General features: G+C 41.0%; 1 protein-coding gene across 5 annotated transcripts; it reads right to left on the minus strand.

Moving 5' to 3' along the window:
* Positions 1 to 12,839: 12,839 nt before the first annotated feature.
* LOC134538521 (oocyte zinc finger protein XlCOF6-like) lies at positions 12,840 to 21,922 on the minus strand. Of its 5 annotated transcripts, none has more exons than XM_063379913.1 (4): positions 21,843 to 21,922; positions 20,143 to 20,330; positions 19,296 to 19,431; positions 12,840 to 16,000 (listed from the first exon to the last, which is right to left on the minus strand). In XM_063379913.1, exons 2-4 carry the CDS (start codon positions 20,227 to 20,229, stop codon positions 13,737 to 13,739), a joined length of 2,487 nt encoding a protein of 828 aa, XP_063235983.1. In that variant the 5' UTR covers positions 20,230 to 20,330; positions 21,843 to 21,922; the 3' UTR covers positions 12,840 to 13,736. The 5 variants fall into 5 exon arrangements, with proteins under 5 accessions (XP_063235983.1, XP_063235984.1, XP_063235985.1 ...); XM_063379914.1 differs by having other exon boundaries at positions 21,839 to 21,907; XM_063379915.1 differs by having other exon boundaries at positions 21,851 to 21,875.
* Positions 21,923 to 23,072: the final 1,150 nt, after the last annotated feature.

Raw genomic sequence — 23,072 nt, forward strand, 5'->3', positions numbered from 1 at the left:
TTTCTTTTAAGTTATTTATTGAGGTAGATAAACATTTCTTTTACGATGCAAAATAATAAAGATGTAAAAATTTGCTAAAACTTAATATTGCACATACATTATTATAATATGCATTATTATAAATTAATATCCATTTGCTTTTTAGTCCCAGCTGTTTTTCTTTACACACACACACACACATTAATAGCCAAATACAGCTAAGGAAGAGCATCATCCTCTGTACTGCTGTGTGCTGTCGTCAGCAGAATTTAGCACATTCGCAGAAGTCAAAGTACTGCTCCTGGGATACAAAGATGTCTTTGTCATGCGGCCAACCATGCTTTTGGCTGGAGTGAAGCCTATACAGCATCCAGACATCTTCACTGTTTGTCTTGCTAGAAGTGTTCCATTGATCGTGGAAGTAATCATAATTTCCCTACAAACGATACCGCTCAGTAGCGGATCCAGAGGGGGGGCTAAGGGGCTCAAGCCCCCTCCAAAAGCATCTGGGTCCACTATTGTTTTAGTGTTTGCCTTGATGAAGCCTAGCCTCAGCTGGGTCAAGCCCCACCCAAACCAAAATCCTGGATCCGCCACTGATACCGCTTTCAAGACGTCGCTGAAAGATAGCAGTGTGTCTGTGTAATCAAAGATCCCAGTCCTTGCATGTAGCACCCAAACTGTGTCATCTACTGTATTTAGTTACATTTCTAGCTTTTGAACTCAATTCTTAACCGTTCATTTTTTTTCTGAAATAAAGAAATTATGCTACTTTTGCGTAGCATAACTGACTTTATATGCTACATGCTACAACATCAACAAATTCTGCTACATGTAGCATATTTATGCTACGGTTGGCAACTCTGTCAATAATTTACTTAATTTGTATCCTGGTCTCTGATTGGCTGGAAGGCTGTGCAGATAAATGGTAACAACCACACAACAAAAATGTCAACAAAAGTAATTTAGTATCGAAAATCACAGGTTTAATATTAATATCACACGGAAAGTGTCATAATTCATAAAATAAAAAATTTTCAGTTGTAAAATGTTTTGACCAATAACTGTAAGAAGGTATGGGCATTGTGATTTGAACAAAAAGGTGCCTAGAGTCAGACGTGTTGTAGATACGACTCTAGTTATCATACACTTTTTTAAAAATGTGATACGTGTAAGATATAAGAAACAAAAAGTTATTAAAATTATCGTGATATACGTGTTTTAACACAGAAAATATGAAAATGATTTTATGATTGTAAATAAGTTTTCAAAAAAGTATAAACAAGTAGGGAGGTGGTTTTACAACTCAAAATTTATTATGTACAAAATTACTGTGTTTTAGGTCGTATTATAAGACACAAAAACAAACGTTAAGGTGTTATATATGCTACACCTGACGACAGTCGTCGTACCCTCCTAGCTGTAGAGGCCGTACCTGTCCACCGACGTGGGCCTAAGGGAGGTATGTTCCCCTAGTGCACCGTCAGTGAAGTGTTACGAGCAGGGACACACCCGCGTGCGCCCTAGCACGTCAGTAGACGTCATGGTGTTGTAAATAGTTATACTTTTTATGTACATTTTTTAAGTGATCACGAGCCTCCACGATTGTATATATTTGTAACGGAACAGAAATCTCACGTCTTGAATAGTAGGTATAAATGTTGTACAAATACTTCGCTTGTCATTAATCTGTAACTCATAAATTAATTTGTATTTTCGTTTTATTAATTAATTACTTGTCATGTCGTTTTAATAATTCTGTGATTCTTTCAAGTGCTATGTTAGTCATGTAATCGCAGCCTGGCGCACCGCGAGTCGGGCCTCTCCCACGCAGGCCGATTTCCCTCCCCTCCTCCGCGGCCCGCGGGCCTCGGCACTCGGACGGGAGGAGAAGGGCAGTGGCGAACCAGACGCGGAGACGAGCAGACGCGCGCTCGCTCCGCTCCGCTCAGGACACGCGTAGCACAGCTTCGAGTTCGCAGTCAGTATAAGTGTCACGATACTGCCTCTGCAATCGAGTTGCACTGTGCCAGAATTCGTTGTACCGTTGGACTTTTCTCAGCCAGTACGTATCGTTACAGAACTATTTCCGCGTACGTCACGGGCCGCGTATGTGCTACACCGAACAGCCTAACTCTCTCAGTCAGTTCGTAACGTTACAGAACCATCTCTGCATACGTGACGAGCCGCGTACGTGCTACGTACAAGGACGTAGCCAGGGGGGGGGGTTTAGGGGTTCACCCCCCCCCCTTAGCACCAAATATTTAATTAATTTCCTATTCATCACTCAACAAATTTCATATTAAAATTAATAAAATTTTCCATTACAATTTTTAAATTTAAGAACCGAAAACTGCTAAAATAGCACTATTTTACACCTTAAAATCCAAATTTTTCCGGGGAGGACCCCCGGACCACCCACTTTAATACGGGGGGGGGGGGGGGGGGGGCATGCTTCTTAACACCCCCCATACACAAATCCTGGCTACGCCACTGGCTATGTAGCACTGCTGAACTTTCGTAACCGGTACGATTCACTCCGGGACTGCATTCACTGTCACACTGGGTCACATTTTGCGACCAAGAGTTTATATCCGGAAGTCCGGGTTGCAGCAGGGAGGGCGCTCGTTCCGCGATGTGCCGGCCAGGCTGTGGCAGGATTCTTCACGGAATAAAGGAGCTCGTGAAAACGGACATCATCATCATCATCTTCACCTTGCTACTATCCACCGTTCCTTCTACCTACATAAAGTTCCATCCTGGTCCCATACCTTCCGGTTCCGGCCAAATTGGCCTAAACTCCACTCTCTCTCCGACTGGAGTTACGTGGGAAAATCAGAGCGAGTCTCAGGACAATTCACAACAGGGAATTAGGGACCATAGGCCGAGGGACGTCATACCTTTACCTTAACTTTTTTCTTAGTGCATGATAGGACACGACCAGTCCCTTATTTTTTAGCAACCTATTTTGGTATCCTATCTGTTGTCGTTCTGTCGCCAAAATTACGCGCATGCACAGAGCTCACTTTTTCGTTGATTTCGTCCAGATTGCTGAAACGGATCTATCGCCATTAACTCATATATAGTAATTTTTGTTATTATCAGGGGTGTATGAAGCATATTGGTGTGCCACATGAATCTTAATGATAGCGAAACTATTCTGAAATACATTTTAGTACACTTTAATGGTTATAACAAGAAATAATCGCAACTAGTAGTTGAGTAAATTACAATTCCAAAATTCGCAGTATAGTGCTGCTATCTGTAAAATATTTGGCGTAGCAAATGTATAGATGGTTGCCAAATTGAAATCAGTTTATAGCCTCGTGCAGGGAAAAGTTTATTAAAATGGTTTCTTTTTCGTTACCGAACAGTAATTGGGTTTTGTCACTTTCTGGAATGTGGTTTGTGAGTTGTATCCCAACAAAGTAGTGCTAATTCGCTACCATACCCGATTGTCTTGGAATACTGGCCTAAACGTAATTTTATGAAGAATTTAAATCTAGGGACGTAGCTCAACAAACAAATGAGAATTTTCATTGTTATTGTTTATAATTATTGTCATGTATTAAATTTCTTTTGTCCCAGGCAGCTGTTAGAGTAATTTTAGTTTTGCCCAAATTATTTCAGTATTATTTATACCAATGCTATCCTTTCGTAAAATTTAGCTGTTTATTACTACTCATATAATTTAAACAACATACAACTACTAAATTCTTAAAGAAAAACACTTTTATCCTAGAAGTAATACAGTATTTTCATAAGTTGTTTGGATTTATTAGTTCTGATGACCAAAATAGTTGGCTTTGTATATTTTTTATTATTGTAGTAATATTTCATGAAAATTCTTAGAAAAACCTTAAAAATCCTGGATTTTTTTTTGTTGTTGCCGAAAGAGGTGTCACCCTCAGTTAGTTGTTATGGTCGACTTTTGTTTTTCATTGTTCCCTCAAACACAGAAATGCAAAATAAATAAATACAGTAATACAGACAACACCTTGCAACATCAGTAACAGAACCTCAGGACTTCATTGGACAGAACCAGGGGTTGGTCTTCAGCAGAGTAAACTACACGGGAGGTTAGGTTCTCCCTATAGGACGTTCCTAGCTCAGGTGGATAGGACCTTGGACTAGCGACGTCATCAGCAGCAAGTGTGACACGTGTCAGAGAAAATCTGAAGATATAAAGTGATTATTTTTGGGTGTACATGAGGAATCAAAATGTTAATGAATTAGGGTGGTTCATTCCTGGAGGGAAGGAGTAAAAATGAACGAAAATGATGTACACATATCTAGGTAGACAGCCATGCCAACATGCATGGAGCCCAGAAGTGTGTGTAGGTTTTGTGGTTTGTGTTATACCGTATGTAAAAAAAAAGGGCAATTTCTTGGTACAATGTGCAACCAAATTGCAATCCAGCTTAACAAGGACTGTGTGCAGACATAAGCTCCTCCTGTTTACGTTTTTACATATTTTTGTTGTGGTGTCTTGAAATATATATACATAAACATGTCTAATATTGTAAAACATTGTACTTCAAAAACATCTGAACTCTGCCACTTCCCTAAAGGCCCGTCCTTTTTTTTTCTAAGGTGTAAATATTAGCCTGATAGTCTAGAATTGACGTCGGCCGGGGCTTCGCCCTGAGCCTGGACAGGCTCCGCTCCCTCCCGGCATTTCACCGCGATTGTGTGTTTGTTCTGAATTGCGCGCCAGGACCTACTTCATGAGGGCGCTGTAGAAGCAGTGCGACGGCCCCTAATTATGTACCTAATTAATTATTGTAACCTTTTATTTTTAGCCCCAGTGTTTTTATGTTCAAGCCAACGTGCTCTTTTACTTAATTTAATAATATATTCTAGTTTTACAGACGTTGCGCGGACGAATCCGCACGGACCGGAACTTGATCTCAGTTGTGATTCTTTTAAGTCTCACGTTAAATAATTTGCAGCAGTTGCCGCCTCCCGGGCTAGCAGAGCGCTCCCTTCCCCTCCATCCTTTCCCCCTCTCCATCTTGCCCCAGCCTTCCCCTCCGCACTTCCCCTCCTTTCCCGAGGCTTCCCGTCTTCCCTTCTCCTCGTTTCTCGAACCTTCCCCTCCGCCGCTTTTCTCTATTGTTCTCGAAAGACAGTTCGCCTGTATATAAGGCCGCGAGTTTGCTTAGGCCGGCACTGTCTTCAGTCACTCTCGCTCGTAGGCAGTCCGCTGGGAGGAGGCCGCGCTACTCATGCTCATGGTTGATTAGTTATGTTAGAAGCTTCGCTCTAAATCCACTATGAATCTCTGCCTTGTAATTTCCGCGGGCATTAATGGTCTGTTTGTTTACCACCGACCTTAATTTACATGAGTGTTTGCTTGATTATTTGTTTTGCGCATTGGGCTTCCTCCCTGTCGTAATATTTTTGTTTTAATGTCTTTTAGCTGGGGTTCGCGATTCCCATTTAAATTTTGCCATGAAAGCTTATGTTGCGTGTAAACTTAATGCATAATTTAAAGCCTTAATATTTATACTTAATTGCTTGATAACGAATTTGCTCTGCGTGAGACTTTTATATGACTTTTGTCTGCTTGCTAAGGTCTTTTAAATGTACATTAATTAAAAGAATTTTCCTTATGCGCAGTACTTAAATACGTGTTACGTCAGGCGCATTTTCATTGCGCAAATTGTTCATGATGCTCTCTTTTCAAGCATCTGTTTTATACTCATGTTTGTAAAAACCATAACGATTAATGGGTGTTGTCTGTACATTTGTTATATCTATTTGTACCTTAATACATTATCATTTTGGTTTAATGAATAAAATATATTTTTTTCTACTGTTATTTTTTTTCTAATATAACAACATTTTTACAACTGCTGTTGTATCATACTGGAATGGTACACCATTGGTTCCCACTTAACCTGTTGAAGTTACATCCCACTTCCACCTAGCTTCAACGTCTGCGCAACTCTGCTTCGGCAGTTGTTACTTTGTTGTTTGTTCTCTGTTACCATGAGCCGCCCTGGAGTCACATGGATCTATCAGCTGCACCGGGATGAACTTGTCCGGTACTGTGAAGAAAATCAACTGCCTGCCGAGTCGGGCGACACTGTCACGACCTTGCGTGCCCGACTCGTTCGGTTTATGCGCGACAGCAGTGACGTCACACCTGTAAGGGGCGAGGTGGAAGCCTCACTGGAAGTAAGTCCTGCTCCCACTCATTCCTTTTCTCAAAAGTTGTTCTTTTCCTCTTTGAAGTGTATGCCCGCTCTTGACAGCAGTGAGCCTAAGCGTGTTCTTGAATTTTTTCACGAGGCTGAGCGCCTCATTAAGCTGAACCTGGTTCCTTCTGAGGCGTTTATGAAGGCGCTCTTAACTAAGTGTTCTGGTATATTTGTGAATAGGCTAATTGAGGCTATTGTGCAAAAGTCGGATTTTCACACATTTAAGTTATCCGTGCTGAAGGGAGTTTGCCCCCCCCCCCCCCCCCCCCCGGGTGTTGGACGCCTGCAAGAGAGACTTAGTCTTTCGCTTTCAGCACCCTGATGAGTCGGTGACTCAGTACATTGATTCGGTACTTTCGTACGCGGATGTGTTGGAACTTGATAACCCCGAGGCGGAATTAGTTCAGCTTGTCTTAGGTAACTTTGCCCCTCGTGTTCTCAGTCTTGCTAGCATGTTAACTCCGCCTTCCACCTTTGATTCTTTACGAGCCTGGGGCAGTGAAATAGAGGCCCGTTTGTTAGCCGTCTCTAAATACGAGACGGAATTTCCATCGCGTCGTGACACTGATAGTAAGTGGCAACCTCGCGACTGTAAGTGCGAGGTTCGCTCGTTACCCACATTTCGCTCAGAGGCAAATGATAAGGCATGTCATTCTTATCGCCCCTCAAATCCTAGTCGGGGTGCATTCCGGCAACACATTCAGTCACACAACACTGAACGCATTAGCGCGCCGGCAGCGGGCGCATTCTCTTCGCCTCGTGTAAGTGCTCCCTCCCACCTTGCTGCCGCCTCCGCTCTTAAAGCCACAGGTCATGTACAGTGCGATCAAAGAAATGTACGCACTCGCTGTGCAAACTGTTGCATTTTTGGACATATTTCTAAAGACTGCGGTCAGCCATTCATACCGCACAATGACCGGAAATGTTTTTCCTGTAAGGGAACAGGGCATTACCGGGCTAAGTGTCCGGGAAACTCCGTCTGACGGGACGTAAGAGAGGTCGTTTCTGTCGGTTTGTTAAAAAATCCTCTGTGCCAGTCTATTTGCATTTTCTTCCAATTCATATTCAGGAGCATTCTTTTCCGGCTCTAGTTGACACTGGCGCCACCCATTCGGTTATTAGCGAAGGTTTTTTGCAGAATTTAATTAAAATGTTTCCTAGTATTGCTTCACATGTGTATTGCAATGATCCAGTTAATATTTGTGTTGCAAATGGTGAATGCATTCGATCTAACAAGTCAGTCACTTTACATTTAAAGATTAAACATTTTTCCTGGAACTGGAAATTCGCTGTCATTTCTGATTTACACCCTGAATTTATTTTGGGTTTAGATTTTTTGGGCAAGACTAAAGCAGTTTTAAATTTTGGTCTTCATGAGCTTTCTTTTGGATTCGCACCTACTGTCAAAATCCCTTTAACTTTCGACTCTTCTAAGCCTGTCATTTTTGAATGTCGTGATAGTAACGACTCTCTACAGAAGCAAGCCGTTGCCAACCTTGTGCATAGATTTTCCGATGTCATTTCTCCTAAAATCGGACGCTGCGACATCTTGCCCTACAAGTTTTACTTGAAGGATGAAACTCCGGTTCGCAGTAAATATCACAAGGTTTCCCCTCCTAAACTTCAGGCCATGCATGATATCGTAGATAAGCTCTTGTCTGCTGGCGTTATTTCTCCTTCCACTTCTGATTTTAGCACTCCCACCTTCCTAGTGCGTAAGAAGGACGGGGTTAATTGGCGAATGGTTCACAACTACATTCCCTTGAATCGTAAAATAGCCATGGAGGATGTTTATCCCCTCCCTACTGTAGAAAGTGCCTTGCAGCACTTAGGCAAGGCCAAGGTGTTTTCAATTATTGATTTAAATCAAAGCTTCCATCAATGCCTCCTGGATCCTTCTTGTCGTAAATATACCGCCTTTTCCACCCCGTTTGGCCATTTTGAATTTAATCGCATACCCATGGGGGTTAATTTTGGCAGTCAGGCCATGAGTCGTGTTTTGGACCATGTACTAAAGGACCTTAAGTATAAATTTGTGTTTAATTATGTCGATGATATTATTGTGTATAGCGATACTCTTGACGATCACATTGCCCACTTAACAGAAGTTCTTACTCGTTTACGAGCTGCCCATCTGACTGTTAACCCTAATAAGGTCATTTTGGCAAAGACGTCAGTAAAATTCCTTGGCTATGTCATTTCTCAGGGAACCCTCCTCATGGATCCAGATAAAATTGCACCCATTGTACAGTTTCCTAAGCCTATCAACATTAAGGGAGTTCAGCGTTTTTTAGGCATGCTGGGTTACTTTTCCAGATTTATTCATAATTTTGCTTCTCTAAGTGCTCCTTTAAATCACCTTCGAAAAAAGAATGTAGCTTTTGAGTGGGGTCCTGAACAAGAAAAATCTTTTCAGGCCTTGAAGACTTGTATGGCCTCTCCTCCAGTTCTTATTTTACCCGATTTCAGTAGACGCTTCGCAGTTCAGGTTGACGCCTCTTCTATCGCCCTTGGAGCAGTTTTAGGTCATTTGGAAGAGGGTAAGATCAGACCCATCGCCTTTGCAAGCCGTTCTCTTTCGGAATCTGAGCAGCGCCTGGGTGTGTACGAGAAGGAAGCCCTTGGGTGCCTCTTTGCTCTTGAAAAATTCGAAAATTATTTGGATGTTAACGAGTTTGACCTATTTACCGACAACCAAGCCCTTAGTTGGCTATATAACCACCCACACCAGCTGGGTAAGTTGGGTCGCTGGATCCTTCGGTTGTCGCGGTTCCGATTTTCCATTCATCACATCCCAGGTAGAGAAAACATTATTGCTGATTCTCTTTCCCGTATGTTTTGTACTGATGAGTTTGAGCCTATTGATGAGGACTATTCTGAGAGAACTGAATTCCTCTCTGTTTGTAAAATTTTTCCAGAGTCATACTTAAATATTAGAGAATGTCAGAGCAATGACCCTTTTTGCCAGGAGATTCGTAGAGATCTTCATCACAAAAGGCCTGTGCCTTATATTGAAGAACAGGGTTTACTTTACTTTACTGGAACTTCAGGTAGAGCTCGCAAGGCAGTTGTTCCAGCCGCCTTAAGGGCCATGGTATTGGCTTATTTTCATTCTTCACTTCTCGGTGGCCATTTGGGTATTGAGGAAACCCAGCGCAGGATTTCCGCGCATTTATTCTGGCCCGAGCTACTGAGCGATGTTCGTAGCTATGTTCGCTCTTGTGTTGACTGTCAAGTATCAAAGCCCCCTCACAACTCCAAGGTAGGGCTCTATGCCGCCGATCCTCCTGTTGCTCCTTGGCACGCTTTACATATCGACATATTTGGGCCTCTTACCCGGTCCAAAAAGGGAAATATCTGTTTACTAGTGGTTCTGGACATTTTTTCGAAATTTGTCATTCTCCTTCCTCTCAAAAACATGAAGGCTGCTACGATCGTTAGGGTTCTTAGAGAACAGGTGTTTAAATTATTTGGTCCCCCTTGTATCATGGTTTCTGACAATGCTCCTTATTTCAGATCTTCTGTTTACAGTGATTTTCTTTTTGAATGGGCTGTGAAACCCATCTATAGCTCTGCTTACTTTCCTCAGGGTAACATGGTCGAACGAGTAAATAAGGTTTTGAAGAGCATCCTTATATCCTTCTATCGTTCTGACCAAACTCTTTGGGATTCCGATTTGGATTATATTAACGTGGGTTTGAACTCTGCTACTCATTCCTCCTCTGGATTTCCTCCCTCTCTTCCCTTCCTTGGGCGTGAGCTCACTCATCCCTTACTTAACCAGTGGGGCCTTCCCCCTCTCGACTCCGCCCTCGATGCCTCGGGCCTTGACAGTGTGCTCGACTCGGTAGCTTGCAATTTACGAAAGGCCCGTCAGGCTGTCGCTGAATCTTATAACAAATACAGATCCCCTCATGGTTACAAAGTCGGAGACCTTGTTCTCTGTCGCAGCTTCACCCTCCCTTCTTTAGCCAGTAAATTAAATGTGAAACTTTTGCCTCACTATGAAGGACCTTATAGTGTGCATAGGATTTTGGCCGCTAATACCTTGTTACTTAAGTCATGTAAGTTTAAACATAAGTTTAAGAAGGCTCATGTGAGTCAAGTCAAGGCCTTTGTGAGTTAAAGTATTTTGCTATTATTACTTGAGAGTGTTTATTAAGCTTGCGTTTAGATAACTGTTTTATTATTAAGTTTCAGTGTTGTTTGTTTATTGTGTTTGCTGTTGCGGCTCTCCCTTTTTTTTTTTTTCCTTTTTAGTTTGGCGCGCCATCCACTTCTCCCCTGCCCTCGCTCTGCTGGCCCCGCATCTCTACGATCTTCACCAACCTGCTTCTTCGCCTCGAGGAGAGACGTCTCTTCAGGGCGTCGTCGTCTTCGCCCCCCCCCCCCCCCCCCCCGCCGGGACGTGTCCCCCTGAGAGAAATCTTCGCTTCGACTTCTTGCCTGATGGCATGGCTCCTTCGCGGCGCCCGGATGCAGGCCCCCTGTTGAGGTGCCCTGTTGAGCACCGGCAGTCTCCAGTTTGAACGCCTTCGCGCTCCTGTGAGCGCTCGGATGCTCCAGAGCCCATCAGAGGTGATCCCTCATCTACGACGATTGCCGCTCTGGATTGCCTGCCTCGGCACTTCGGTCTACGGCGGGTTCCGCTGGAGTCCCACCTAGGCCTGGGTGGTTGAGACTCGCGGATTCCCTGCACCAAGCGACACTGATGGCGTCTTCTGCCCCGCTTCTGGACTCGTCAACGTTTCGGCTCGAGCTGCGAGCCGCTAAAGATTTCTTCATGCTGGTGTTCCAGCATCCATGTTTTTGCAGCTTGCGTGGCTTCGCATTGTTCTTCGACTTCGTGATCTTATGCTCTCAGGGTAGGGCCACTTAAGGGGGGGGGGGGTTGCAGCAGTTGCCGCCTCCCGGGCTAGCAGAGCGCTCCCTTCCCCTCCATCCTTTCCCCCTCTCCATCTTTCCCCAGCCTTCCCCTCCGCACTTCCCCTCCTTTCCCGAGGCTTCCCGTCTTCCCTTCTCCTCGTTTCTCGAACCTTCCCCTCCGCCGCTTTTCTCTATTGTTCTCGAAAGACAGTTCGCCTGTATATAAGGCCGCGAGTTTGCTTAGGCCGGCACTGTCTTCAGTCACTCTCGCTCGTAGGCAGTCCGCTGGGAGGAGGCCGCGCTACTCATGCTCATGGTTGATTAGTTATGTTAGAAGCTTCGCTCTAAATCCACTATGAATCTCTGCCTTGTAATTTCCGCGGGCATTAATGGTCTGTTTGTTTACCACCGACCTTAATTTACATGAGTGTTTGCTTGATTATTTGTTTTGCGCATTGGGCTTCCTCCCTGTCGTAATATTTTTGTTTTAATGTCTTTTAGCTGGGGTTCGCGATTCCCATTTAAATTTTGCCATGAAAGCTTATGTTGCGTGTAAACTTAATGCATAATTTAAAGCCTTAATATTTATACTTAATTGCTTGATAACGAATTTGCTCTGCGTGAGACTTTTATATGACTTTTGTCTGCTTGCTAAGGTCTTTTAAATGTACATTAATTAAAAGAATTTTCCTTATGCGCAGTACTTAAATACGTGTTACGTCAGGCGCATTTTCATTGCGCAAATTGTTCATGATGCTCTCTTTTCAAGCATCTGTTTTATACTCATGTTTGTAAAAACCATAACGATTAATGGGTGTTGTCTGTACATTTGTTATATCTATTTGTACCTTAATACATTATCATTTTGGTTTAATGAATAAAATATATTTTTTTCTACTTTAATTTTTTTTCTAATATAACAACATTTTTACAACTGCTGTTGTATCATACTGGAATGGTACACCATTGGTTCCCACTTAACCTGTTGAAGTTACATCCCACTTCCACCTAGCTTCAAATTACAGAAGTGTTAATGGTTTTTAATTAAGAGTATTGTGTTTTGTAATTAAATGATGTGTTTGTAATTATGTTCACTTTCGCCGGGGCACGGGATTATTAACTAACGTAACGGTTTTTGTACGGCGGAAGTGCGCCATTGCGAGGGTAGCGTAGCCAGTTCCTCTTCAATAGCCATCGAGAGTAGACGCGTCGGCACCCCGGGGGCCGCAATCATTGTGCATCTGATCAAGTATTTCTGTTTTATAATTTGTTCCTAAATAATTTCAATCTCTAGCCCTCGGGGCCGCTCTCGGTCGGTGGGACGTTTAATTAAATATTTATATAACTCGTTACGAGCTTCTTTGTCGCAGTCCACAGGAGACTCATGGCGCATGGCCACATGGTTGGCCCATGCTTTACCTAAGCTGATCCGTGCCCAGGCCTTTTACTGTTTTAATGAAGAACGTGTAGGGAGGCGTGAGTTATGTTATTAAACCTAAATTTTAACTGAGTCGGGAGTTATATTTTACGTAATGAGAATCCAACCTTTGTACGAGTGTGGCATGCCCGACGCCTAGAGCGGGCCAGGTTTGGTGTAGATCGACATAATCAAATCAATAGGGCTGGTAACTCGTCCCACATGGGTCACGTCACGCCCTGAGAGAGAGGATCGGCCGGGGTCCACGTGCCCATTCCACGTGGTGGCGCCCATATAAACATCTTTCCCCGTGAAGCAGTGGAGAAGATAGCCCTCAGAATATACATATATAAAATAAATAAAAGGTTCAGTAAAATTTGTACAAATATGTTTTATTCAACTATATTCATGTTAGGGAGTTATATTGTTTTTAACAATATATTTAATTAATTGGTTGTACATGTGAAATACTATGTAGGTGCACACCTGGATGTCTCTGAGGAGAACACAGCTTAACAAATTATACACATCAGTTATCAACTCATCAGGTACAAGTCAACAACCAGCTCACAACTGAATGCAGGCAGAACATTATCATCTCTCAAGTGCCGTCTCACCTATGCCTGTTCCGATTGTCCATTGATGACAATTCTTTGACGAAACTTTATACGACTTAACAAACAGAATGTTGAATCAACAGTTTGTGTTCTTATATTGTAAATTTTAAATCTTAACTTTCGGTAAACCTAGCATAACATTATAAACACATAAACAACTTTTACAGTATTCATACATTATTTATTTCAAGAACTACATTATTTAAGTAAATACAACAAAATAAAATTAAATGGCTTCTTGCTGGTGAATCAAAAGGTATGTAATCAAATAACTCATTGAAATGAATGCCGGAGAGTATAATAAACACATATTTTCTTTTTTAAAATTGTGTGTGCACAAGAGAAGACTCAAGGTACACTGTTTAGCAAACTTAGAAGAAAATTGTTAATATGAGAATGCAGTTCACCTGCATGTTTTTTTATAGGCTTTCTAAGATATTTTCACTGAAACTAGCAGAAAAAATTTAACATCAGTAAGGCTTCACACCCATAAGTATAATTAGATGCTTACTAAACAAACTCCTTTCACAAAATTTAGCTAAACAACTTGCACATGAGAGTGGCTTAAAACCAGTGATTTTTCTCTTATGTTTAGTAAGTTCATTATTTTCAATGCACTTAAGGGAACATAATGAACATGAGAATGTATTTTCATCCATGAGTTTTTAGATGCCTACCAAGTGAACGCTTTTCACAGAACTTAGCAGAACAAAATGAACATGAGAATGGCTTTTCACCAATGTGTTTTCTTACATGAACCTTAAGTGCACTCTTTTTAATGAACTTTGAAGAACACAATGAACATGAAAAAGGCTTCTCACCTGTGTGTATTCTTGTATGTATCTTAAGGTAACTATTTGTACTGAACTTAGCAGAACATAATGAACATGAGAATGGCTTTTCACCAGTGTGTTTTCTTACATGAACCTTAAGTGTACTCTTTTCAATGAACTTAGAAGAACACAATGAACATGAAAATTGCTTTTCACCTGTGTGTATTCTCGTATGTATCTTAAGGTAACTATTTGTACTGAACTTAGAAGAACAATATGAACATGAAAATGGCTTTTCACCTGTGTGTATTCTCGTATGTATCTTAAGATCTTTATTTGTACTGAACTTAGAAGAACATAATGAACATGAGAATGGCTTTTCACCAGTGTGTTTTCTTACATGAACCTTAAGTGAACTCTTTTCAAAGAACTCAGAAGAACACAATGAACATGAGAATGGCTTTTCACCAGTGTGCTTTCTCATATGTTTTGTAAGGTAACTATTTGTACTGAACTTAGAAGAACAATATGAACATGAGAATGGGTTTTCACCTGTGTGTATTCTCATATGAACCTTCAAGTAACTATTCGTACTGAACTTAGCAGAACATACTGAACATGAGAATGGCTTTTCACCAGTGTGTTTTCTTACATGAACCTTAAGTGAACTCTTTCCCGTGAACTTAGAAGAACACAATAAACATGAAAATGGCTTTTCACCTGTGTGTATTCTCGTATGCATCTTAAGGTAACTATTTGTACTGAACTTAACAGAACACAATGAACATGAAAATTGCTTTTCACCTGTGTGTATTCTCGTATGCATCTTAAGGTCTTTATTTGTACTGAACTTAGAAGAACACAATGAACATGAGAATGACTTTTCACCAGTGTGTGTTCTGGTGTGTAGAATCAAATGCCTCTTTATTGCGAACTTTGCAGAACATAAAGAACACGAGAATGGCATCTCACCAGTGTGTTTTCTGAGGTGTACAATCAAACTATACTTTTGAGTGAACTTCAAAGAACATAGTGAACATGTGAATGGCTTTTCGCCAGTATGTTTTTTTACATGAGCATTAAGTCTAAACTTTTCACTAAACTTTAGAGTACAAAATGAACATGAAAATGGTCTTTCACCTGTATGTTTTCTGAGGTGTCCAATCAAATTACTCTTTTGAGTGAACTTAGCATTACATAAAGAACATGAGAATGGCTTTTCACCAGTGTGCTTTCTCATATGTTTTGTAAGGTAACTATTTTGGATGAACTTAGCATCACAAAATAAACATGAGAATGAGTTTTCACCTGTGTGTATTCTCATATGAACCTTAAAGTAATGATTCGTACTGAACTTAGCAGAACACAATGAACATGAAAATGGCTTTTCACCTGTGTGTATTCTCGTATGTATCTTAAGGTAACTATTTGTACTGAACTTAGAAGAACACAATGAACATGAAAATGGCTTTTCACCTGTGTGTATTCTCGTATGTATCTTAAGGTCACTATTTGTACTGAACTTAGAAGAACATAATGAACATGAGAATGGCTTTTCACCAGTGTGTTTTCTTACATGAACCTTAAGTGCACTCTTTTCAGTGAACTTAGAAGAACATAATGAACATGAGAATGGCTTTTCACCAGTGTGTTTTCTTACATGAACCTTAAGTGAACTCTTTCCCGTGAACTTAGAAGAACACAATGAACACGAAAATGGCTTTTCACCTGTGTGTATTCTCGTATGTATCTTAAGGTAACTATTTGTACTGAACTTAGCAGAACATAGTGAACATGGGTATGTCTTCTTACTAGTGTGTTTTCTGAGTTGTACAAATGAACTGCCCTTTGGATCAAACTTAGCAGAACATTGTGAAAATGATAAGGATCTTCCAACATTGTGTTTTGCACTAGTATTATTATCAATCACACCTGGACACATCTTGTGATTCAACAATTGCTTCAATCCTTGGGTTCGCTCCCCCACACTCAATCCCAGTGTCTTCAAATGACTTGACTGAAATGAAGAACACGATTGTTGATGTAATAAACGGTTATTCACACAAACTGATAAAGTTGAATTTTTTTCATCCTCAGTCTGCTCTTCATCCATAGACAGCCATTCGCTGCTTTCTTTGCACCCTATAAAAAGTAATTAAAAATATAATATTATAAATTTTGTAACAAAATATGTCAGGCATGAGAAATTGTATTGTCTTATATTACTACATATATGTATACAAGCGTACATGTTAAGATAAAAACAGTTATTTCCAAAATTATAAACCTACACAAAAAGAATAGTAGACAAATATAACTTGGGAGTTCTTATGATAATTTAAAAATAGAAGTGAGATATTGTCTTGCAGCAGTGCCCTGTAGTTCTTTTGCGAGCTGCCAAATAGCTACACCAGTCCCTTCCATAAGCCCCCTTGTTTTAGCAGTGTACTTGCACAAAGTCGATTTGTGTTCTGTTTCTACCACCACCCAAGAGATGGCGCTCCGCTAACGACGAAATCAAGATATTGATGCAGATGTTTCTTTGCTATCCACTCGGAAATCTTCGGAGCCTTTCGGCCCAGAAGCCGAACCCCCCCCCCCCCCCCTCACAACTTCTTATGAAATCAAGCTCCTATTTTAAATAAGCGTTGTTGCCACCACGAAGGCACTCCATGCCGCGCTAGCAGACTGACCACCTCGAATCATCGGCCAGCAAGACTTCTGTCGGTCATCGTACGAACATGTAGTCGGCTAGTCAAGGGATGTTTTTCCTAATTTTTATATTAACCAGTAATAAGTCAGTCTGTGTGTCTAGTAGAAATTTGTTATACCTTGCTAACTTCCTAATCATCCCAATTTATGGAAGCGTCCGCGGCAACCACGCGTGTTCGGCGCTTGTCTTCGCCTCGCATCCTGACGGGCTGCCTTCCGGAATGCTAGGAGCCACTCCCTGTTTGGTGAGCTTTTGCCAACCTTTTTATTCTCAGACCATCACTGCTTTTGGTGGCCACTTTTGCCCATTTGCTAACTGTCTGTGAACAGTTCTGACCATGTTGTATTTGGGCCTGTTCACGGACAGGGTTCAAGAGCCTGGAGCGTGCATGACGGCCGCATCCTCGTTCCCTTCCTCGGGGACCCAGGACGGCTAGGGCGCCCTGGTAGCCCGCAACACATCACCTTCGGCCAGCTAATTTCAAATCTCCATACTTCCAAATTCTCAGTGATATCTACAGCACGACAATTAGATTACTACTTTGAAGAGACTGAAACATCCGATACTATTACTTACAGGTCTTTAAGAACTCTAAGCACTAAGAATTAAAACTCTGGGATTGTTTATTTTGACATTTATTGTTTCTTATTCTGTTTAACTATGTTAAAGGACACCTAATAATCATATTTTTTTTAATTATTAAGGCCGGCCCATACATCAAATGTTATAGTTTTAATATATTTGCCAACCCATTTAGCAAATGTTATAATTTATTATATTTGGCAAAACATATACGTAAGTTAAGTTACTGTTTAACCTGTTTACTGAGATCATGTTTTGTTGGTTTATGTTAAACTTAATGAAAAGTAAAATAAATATAGAGGCACAGATATATAGACGAAATCACATTTGTTATTTTTTTTGTACTTAAAAAACTAAAAGATCCACCAGGCTCCCAAAGTTTATTTCTTAAGGGGACATTTACATTACACCAGGAGAAGAGTATGTGACAACAGAAGCACAGCACGGCGGTGCCAATATTCCAGACAGTTTATCAGTTACAGAGACTTTCGGTGCTTTCTTCCTGTGTATACAGTGTTTTCTTGCATAATCGTCGCACATTTTATTCTAAAATCAAGTTGGAAAAGTAGGGGTGTGATGATTGTACGTAAAAAATTTTTTTCTGTTAGATAAAGTATTCATAAAAACAAAACCCATTCATGGAAAGTACGTTTATTTACAAAGTGAAGTATAAAAGAAAACGCCAAACAATTTAATTTAATAAGTCATGCAACAAAAACCTTTCTTCAAACTCAAAGAGAAAAACAAAATCTGTGATCCAAATGCAAGCCGAACCAACGCATAACTACCGTAGTAAATACCACGAGTGAGCGGGATATCAAATGCAGTTAACTCGGTTCCGCATAGAGTGCGCGCATTGCATGCAATCGGTGAGATTATCGATATTCTACTACAAACCATGTGCACGCTCTATACGGGAAGCAACATAACCAAACAGTAATGATTGCAACGAGCGCTGGCTACATTTTTGTAAGCGGTACACTGCGGCGACACAGACAAACAATGAAGATTATAACGTTTAAAAAGTCTTTAAAATAAAATTTACACATCAGACAGCTTCGCATTTCCGTTATTGATATAAGTACGCGGTAATTTCTAAATAAATATTATATTTATACTTTAAAATACATTGTTTTATACGGAAAAGATACCTACACAAAATGCTTGGCATCTAATAGCGGGACCAAAAACATCATGTGTCCTTTACGCGAGAGGTTTTTTTTTATCCAAATTTTGACGCCCTAAAATATGGGTGCGATGATTACGCGCGTAAGACGATTATGTGATAAAAGAGGGTATATCTCATGATGAGAAAAAGGCAGGTGTTAGCTCCCACAGGAAGCTGAAAATTTATCAGGGTTTAGTGGCAGCCAATCAGAAAGGGCTTTGTGATTTGAATGTTATATTTTTACAGAAACACCTTGATGCGAGGGTAATGTATTTTATGCTGCACTGTGTCCTCGTATGTAAGAGCTGTGTTGTGACTGCGTGGTGAGGTCACACTGCCGCCCCTTTCCTACGTGGCTGCAGGCAGTTGCGTAGCCCCGTCGGTCGTTCAAGTACTACGCGGCGCGGTACCTCACTGAAAAATATCATGAGCGAATAGAGACGGACAATTTCACGTCTGGGTTCAGGGCTGCGCCGCAGTTAATGTACTTCTACTTTGTTTCTTTCTTTCAATTTACGCACGTTTGCGACTAAAAGTTTAGGCCCCAGATGTAGGGCGAAGGCCAGGGTGGACAGGTGGTCACCGGGACCTACTTCCGAGCTTCGGAACCTCGGTGACACTCTTTCCCTTTGTGAGGCGTGATAGGCAAAAGTGGGTGTTTTCTTTTGGTCACATCGTGTAACGGACTCGTAATTTTTCACCGGAGAAGAATAATTTACAAGTTTTATTTCAACTTTTTATACGAAAACAAATCAATAACAGTTTTTTGTAAATAAGTAGTCCTAGACAGTCTTTTACAACCAACTACCTGCAACATGCAACCAAAATAATTTAAAATACTTCTTTTTTTCATGCGCAAGGAACGATTGTCTTGGCCAGGCACAACTGTGACTTGCCGCAGACCAGTAGAGTTCGAGGCTGCAGTAGTTCTCAACACCGCTTGATGGGAACTGGTGCTCCCCGCAGATACACACCTGAGAGCGCGACTGCGGCTGCTGCTGCTGCTACTGCTAGCTGCTCGCACGCCTGGAAGTCCTCTACGGTTACCTCTTCCTTCACCGTCGGAGCGGGCGCGTTCCCGGGCCACTCTCTATCAGCCTCGTCTTCACTCTGCCACGTACGTCACACCAGACAATCAACTACAGCCTGCGAGGTTTCCTGAGTGCAATCATTAAGTCAAATTTTATAAAAAATATACATACATACATACATACATACATACATACATACATATATATATATATATATATACACACACACACATATATATATACATATACATATATATACATATATATATATATATATTCACACACACACAAAAATGTGAAAAAGGCCTTAGCTGATGAGTTGGTATGAGAAGTTTTCATATTAAAGACATAAGCCTACAGTTAAACTTCACAAAGTAATAAAAATAAAGGGGCATAGCTATCAAATAATGAATCACAACTCATTGCTTATTTTTTTCTCCTTAAGTTAATGTGATTAAATACAATGTAAACCAGTATTAGACAGTAAACTCCAAACAACTGTGCATTCACACTAAGTACTACGAGATAAAATGTGTTTCCCAACCAAAAAAAAGAGTTAAAATACTAGCTGTATTTCAGTCGGTCCATATTGTAATTTCAGTGAAACAATTTAAAACTGAGTACAATGATGTAAAAAAAAATGACACCATGCTAGCCTGCTTATTAATGTTTTACATTCACAAATGTCAGAATACCAAAATTTTATAATTACCTAAACAACATTAATAAGTTGCTTATATGTTTGTCAAGAAACCTGCGACTGTAGAACATTACAGCTATCGGCACTGACCTTGATCTCCTCCTTCACGGACAGTATCTCCGTCTGAACCAGCCGAGGCCTCGCTGGGTCCTGCTCTATGCACACGCCTTTGGCCATCGCCTGCGACAACACAGCTGACACCAGCGCAGGGTCGGTCGTGTCTGCATTCACCTCGACGTCTCAAGTGAAGTACTTCTTGCGCACTTCATGACGAAACACTACCATTTTGAAAGAGAAAAAAGGGGGGTTGTCTGTAAAGTCGGTTTGCGGACGATAATTTTACGTGATAACGTCATAAGAAAACATTGATGAAAAATTGCATACTTTTTAATTTTCAAATATTATTTACATTTTTTGCAAATTTAATTTAAATGATGTGTTTAAATATAAACACGAACAATTAGTTAAAAAGTCCGCTTTAACCTGTTTGATATTACAGAAGATCTTCTCGCACGGCGGTTGGCTGGTTCTTGCACGCTCGGCTCAGGCAGAACGTGACAATGAGTCATGCTTTTTCGTGCGTGCAGCCGGCGTTCATCTTTTATAAGACGTTATCACGTCAAAAAAAAACTTTTTGAAAGTTGTATTTAAAGACTTGCAAAATCATTTCCACTTTATATTTGACTGGCGGTTTCAATGTACATATATACTGATAAAAAATTTGAAACAAATAGAATCATAAAGTAAACTGCTGTAAATACAAGTGGCACTAATAAAGTGTTACTAATTTCAGTTAAACATTGTTGTTCCAATAAAACTGATTGTTGGAAGAAAAAAATTATCAACCTGTTTGACTAACTTAATCATGTTTGAAGCGGCCTACACTTAACCCGTCTGGGCTTGTCAAGTACGCCACAAAGGCAAGTGAAGTACGCAAGGTCGCAAGTACACAACTGTGTACTTAAAATCAGGTACAGCCTCACGGCATGTCAACCCAACTAGGCAGCTTTGCCCAAAAAAAATCCATTAAATTGGTTTGTATTAGTGATGGTCCAATACTGAAAAAAATTAAATTCCGATGTTGGTTCCGATAACTAATGTTTCACTGATTCAGTGGTGGGGGAAGAGTACATATGCAAGCGGATATGGTAGGCTAGAACGATGGACAGAGGAGAATGGGTGTCGCTGAATGTTGGAAAGACAAAGGCGGTTAGATTCATGCAGAAGAGGAAGATTACGAGGGAAGCGTTTAACTGGCAATGGCAGGAGATGAAGAAGGACGTCGAATGTAAGTACCCAGGGGTGACCCTGCGATGGGCGAAGCAGATTCAGCCTGTGGTGCTGGGGCTGCTTGGCAGGACCCTTCAAGGAGCAGGGAGGAGGCACACTCCACGCATGACGTCAGAGGGTCATGTGGGCTAGTGTTGGGACACTGCAACTGTAGATGGGCCTCAATGCCCTCAATGAGGACTAGGAGGAGTGGAATTGGCTAGAGCAAGGAATGCCAGAGGTGAGAGATGCAAGGACACGAGCCCCGAGTGGAAAGACTAAAGGTGGAGAGGAGTGACTCCTTGCCAAAAGGGGAAAGCTAAATTGCAAGAAAATTCAATCAATTTATGGAATTTTAAAATTTTCTCACCAGCATTAGCGGAAATTTTTAAAGCTTAAATAATTACAACTCATGTGTTGAAAATTTGCTCTGGCGCATCAATATTAAAATTGGCATATCTAATAACAATTACTGTAAACAATATTTACAAAAAAAATAAATATTATCTATGCCTACTTGCCACTTAACCGTAATACACGTATGTCGTATTGGCCTACGTTCCCATTCTAGCCATAAGAAAGTTCGGTACTACGAAGCTATATTTAAAAATGTTTTTCCTAACGTTACTAAAAAACTGAAGGCCAATTTCAATGTTAAAAATCCACTAACTAATATTACTTAAATTTGTCTCTCTATTTAATACAAATTTTCAACTCTTTTACTAAACAACACATTCTCGTAATTTATTCGCGGTTGTTCAGTTAACTTTTAATTACTATTCTTAACTCCATGATATTTTATTTTCTAGTATTTATGTTCATATAAACTTAAATTAACAAATACATAAAAATATAATATATTTTTCAAACGAGTAAAATGGAATTTAGCAAATACATTCGGGTACTTAAATTAGTTTATTATTTATTAATTTTGAAAAGAAAAAATCTTTCTATTTAGTTCTAAAAATAGCAATTAGCTTTTTTTTTTTTTTTTGCCTTTTTTACTTTAACAAACTTATTAAACTGACGTCCCTCGTCCTATGGTCCCTAAGTCCCTGTTGTGAACTGTCCTGGGACTCGCTCTGGTTTACCCGCGTAGCTCCAGTCGGAGAGAGAGTGTGTTCAGGCCAACGTGGTGGGGACCGGGAAATAAGGGACCAGGAGGGAAATTTACGTAGGTGGAAGGAATGGTAGATGGGAGCAAGGAGAAGATGATGCTGTCCGTTTTCACGAGCTCCTTTATTCCATGAAGAATCCTGCCGCAGCCTGGCCGGCACGTCGCGGAACGAGCGTCCTCCTCTGCCGCAACCCGGACTCCCGGAAACAAACTCTTGGCAACAAAATGCGACCCAGTGTGACTGAATGCAGTCCCGTAGCGAATCGTACCGGTTACGAAAGTTCAGCAGTGCTTCGGAGCACGTACGCGACCTGTTACGTATGCGGAGATGGTTCTGTAACGATACGTACTGACTAGGAATTTCGGCAGTTCGGAGTAGCACATACGTGGCCTGTTACGTATGCGGAGATGGTTCTGTAACGATACGTACTGACTAGGAATTTCGGCAGTTCGGAGTAGCACATACGTGGCCTGTTACGTATGCGGAGATGGTTCTCTAACGATACGTACTGATTAAGAAAGTAAGATGGTTCAGACGTGCACAGCATGCGTCTCGAGCAGAGCGAATTACGAAGTGACGAAGACGCGATCTTGTTAACGAGATTTATCACTGGGAATCCTGTCACAGCCTGGA

This window comes from Bacillus rossius, chromosome 13 (assembly GCF_032445375.1).
Source record: "Bacillus rossius redtenbacheri isolate Brsri chromosome 13, Brsri_v3, whole genome shotgun sequence".
Lineage (NCBI taxonomy): Eukaryota > Metazoa > Arthropoda > Insecta > Phasmatodea > Bacillidae > Bacillus > Bacillus rossius.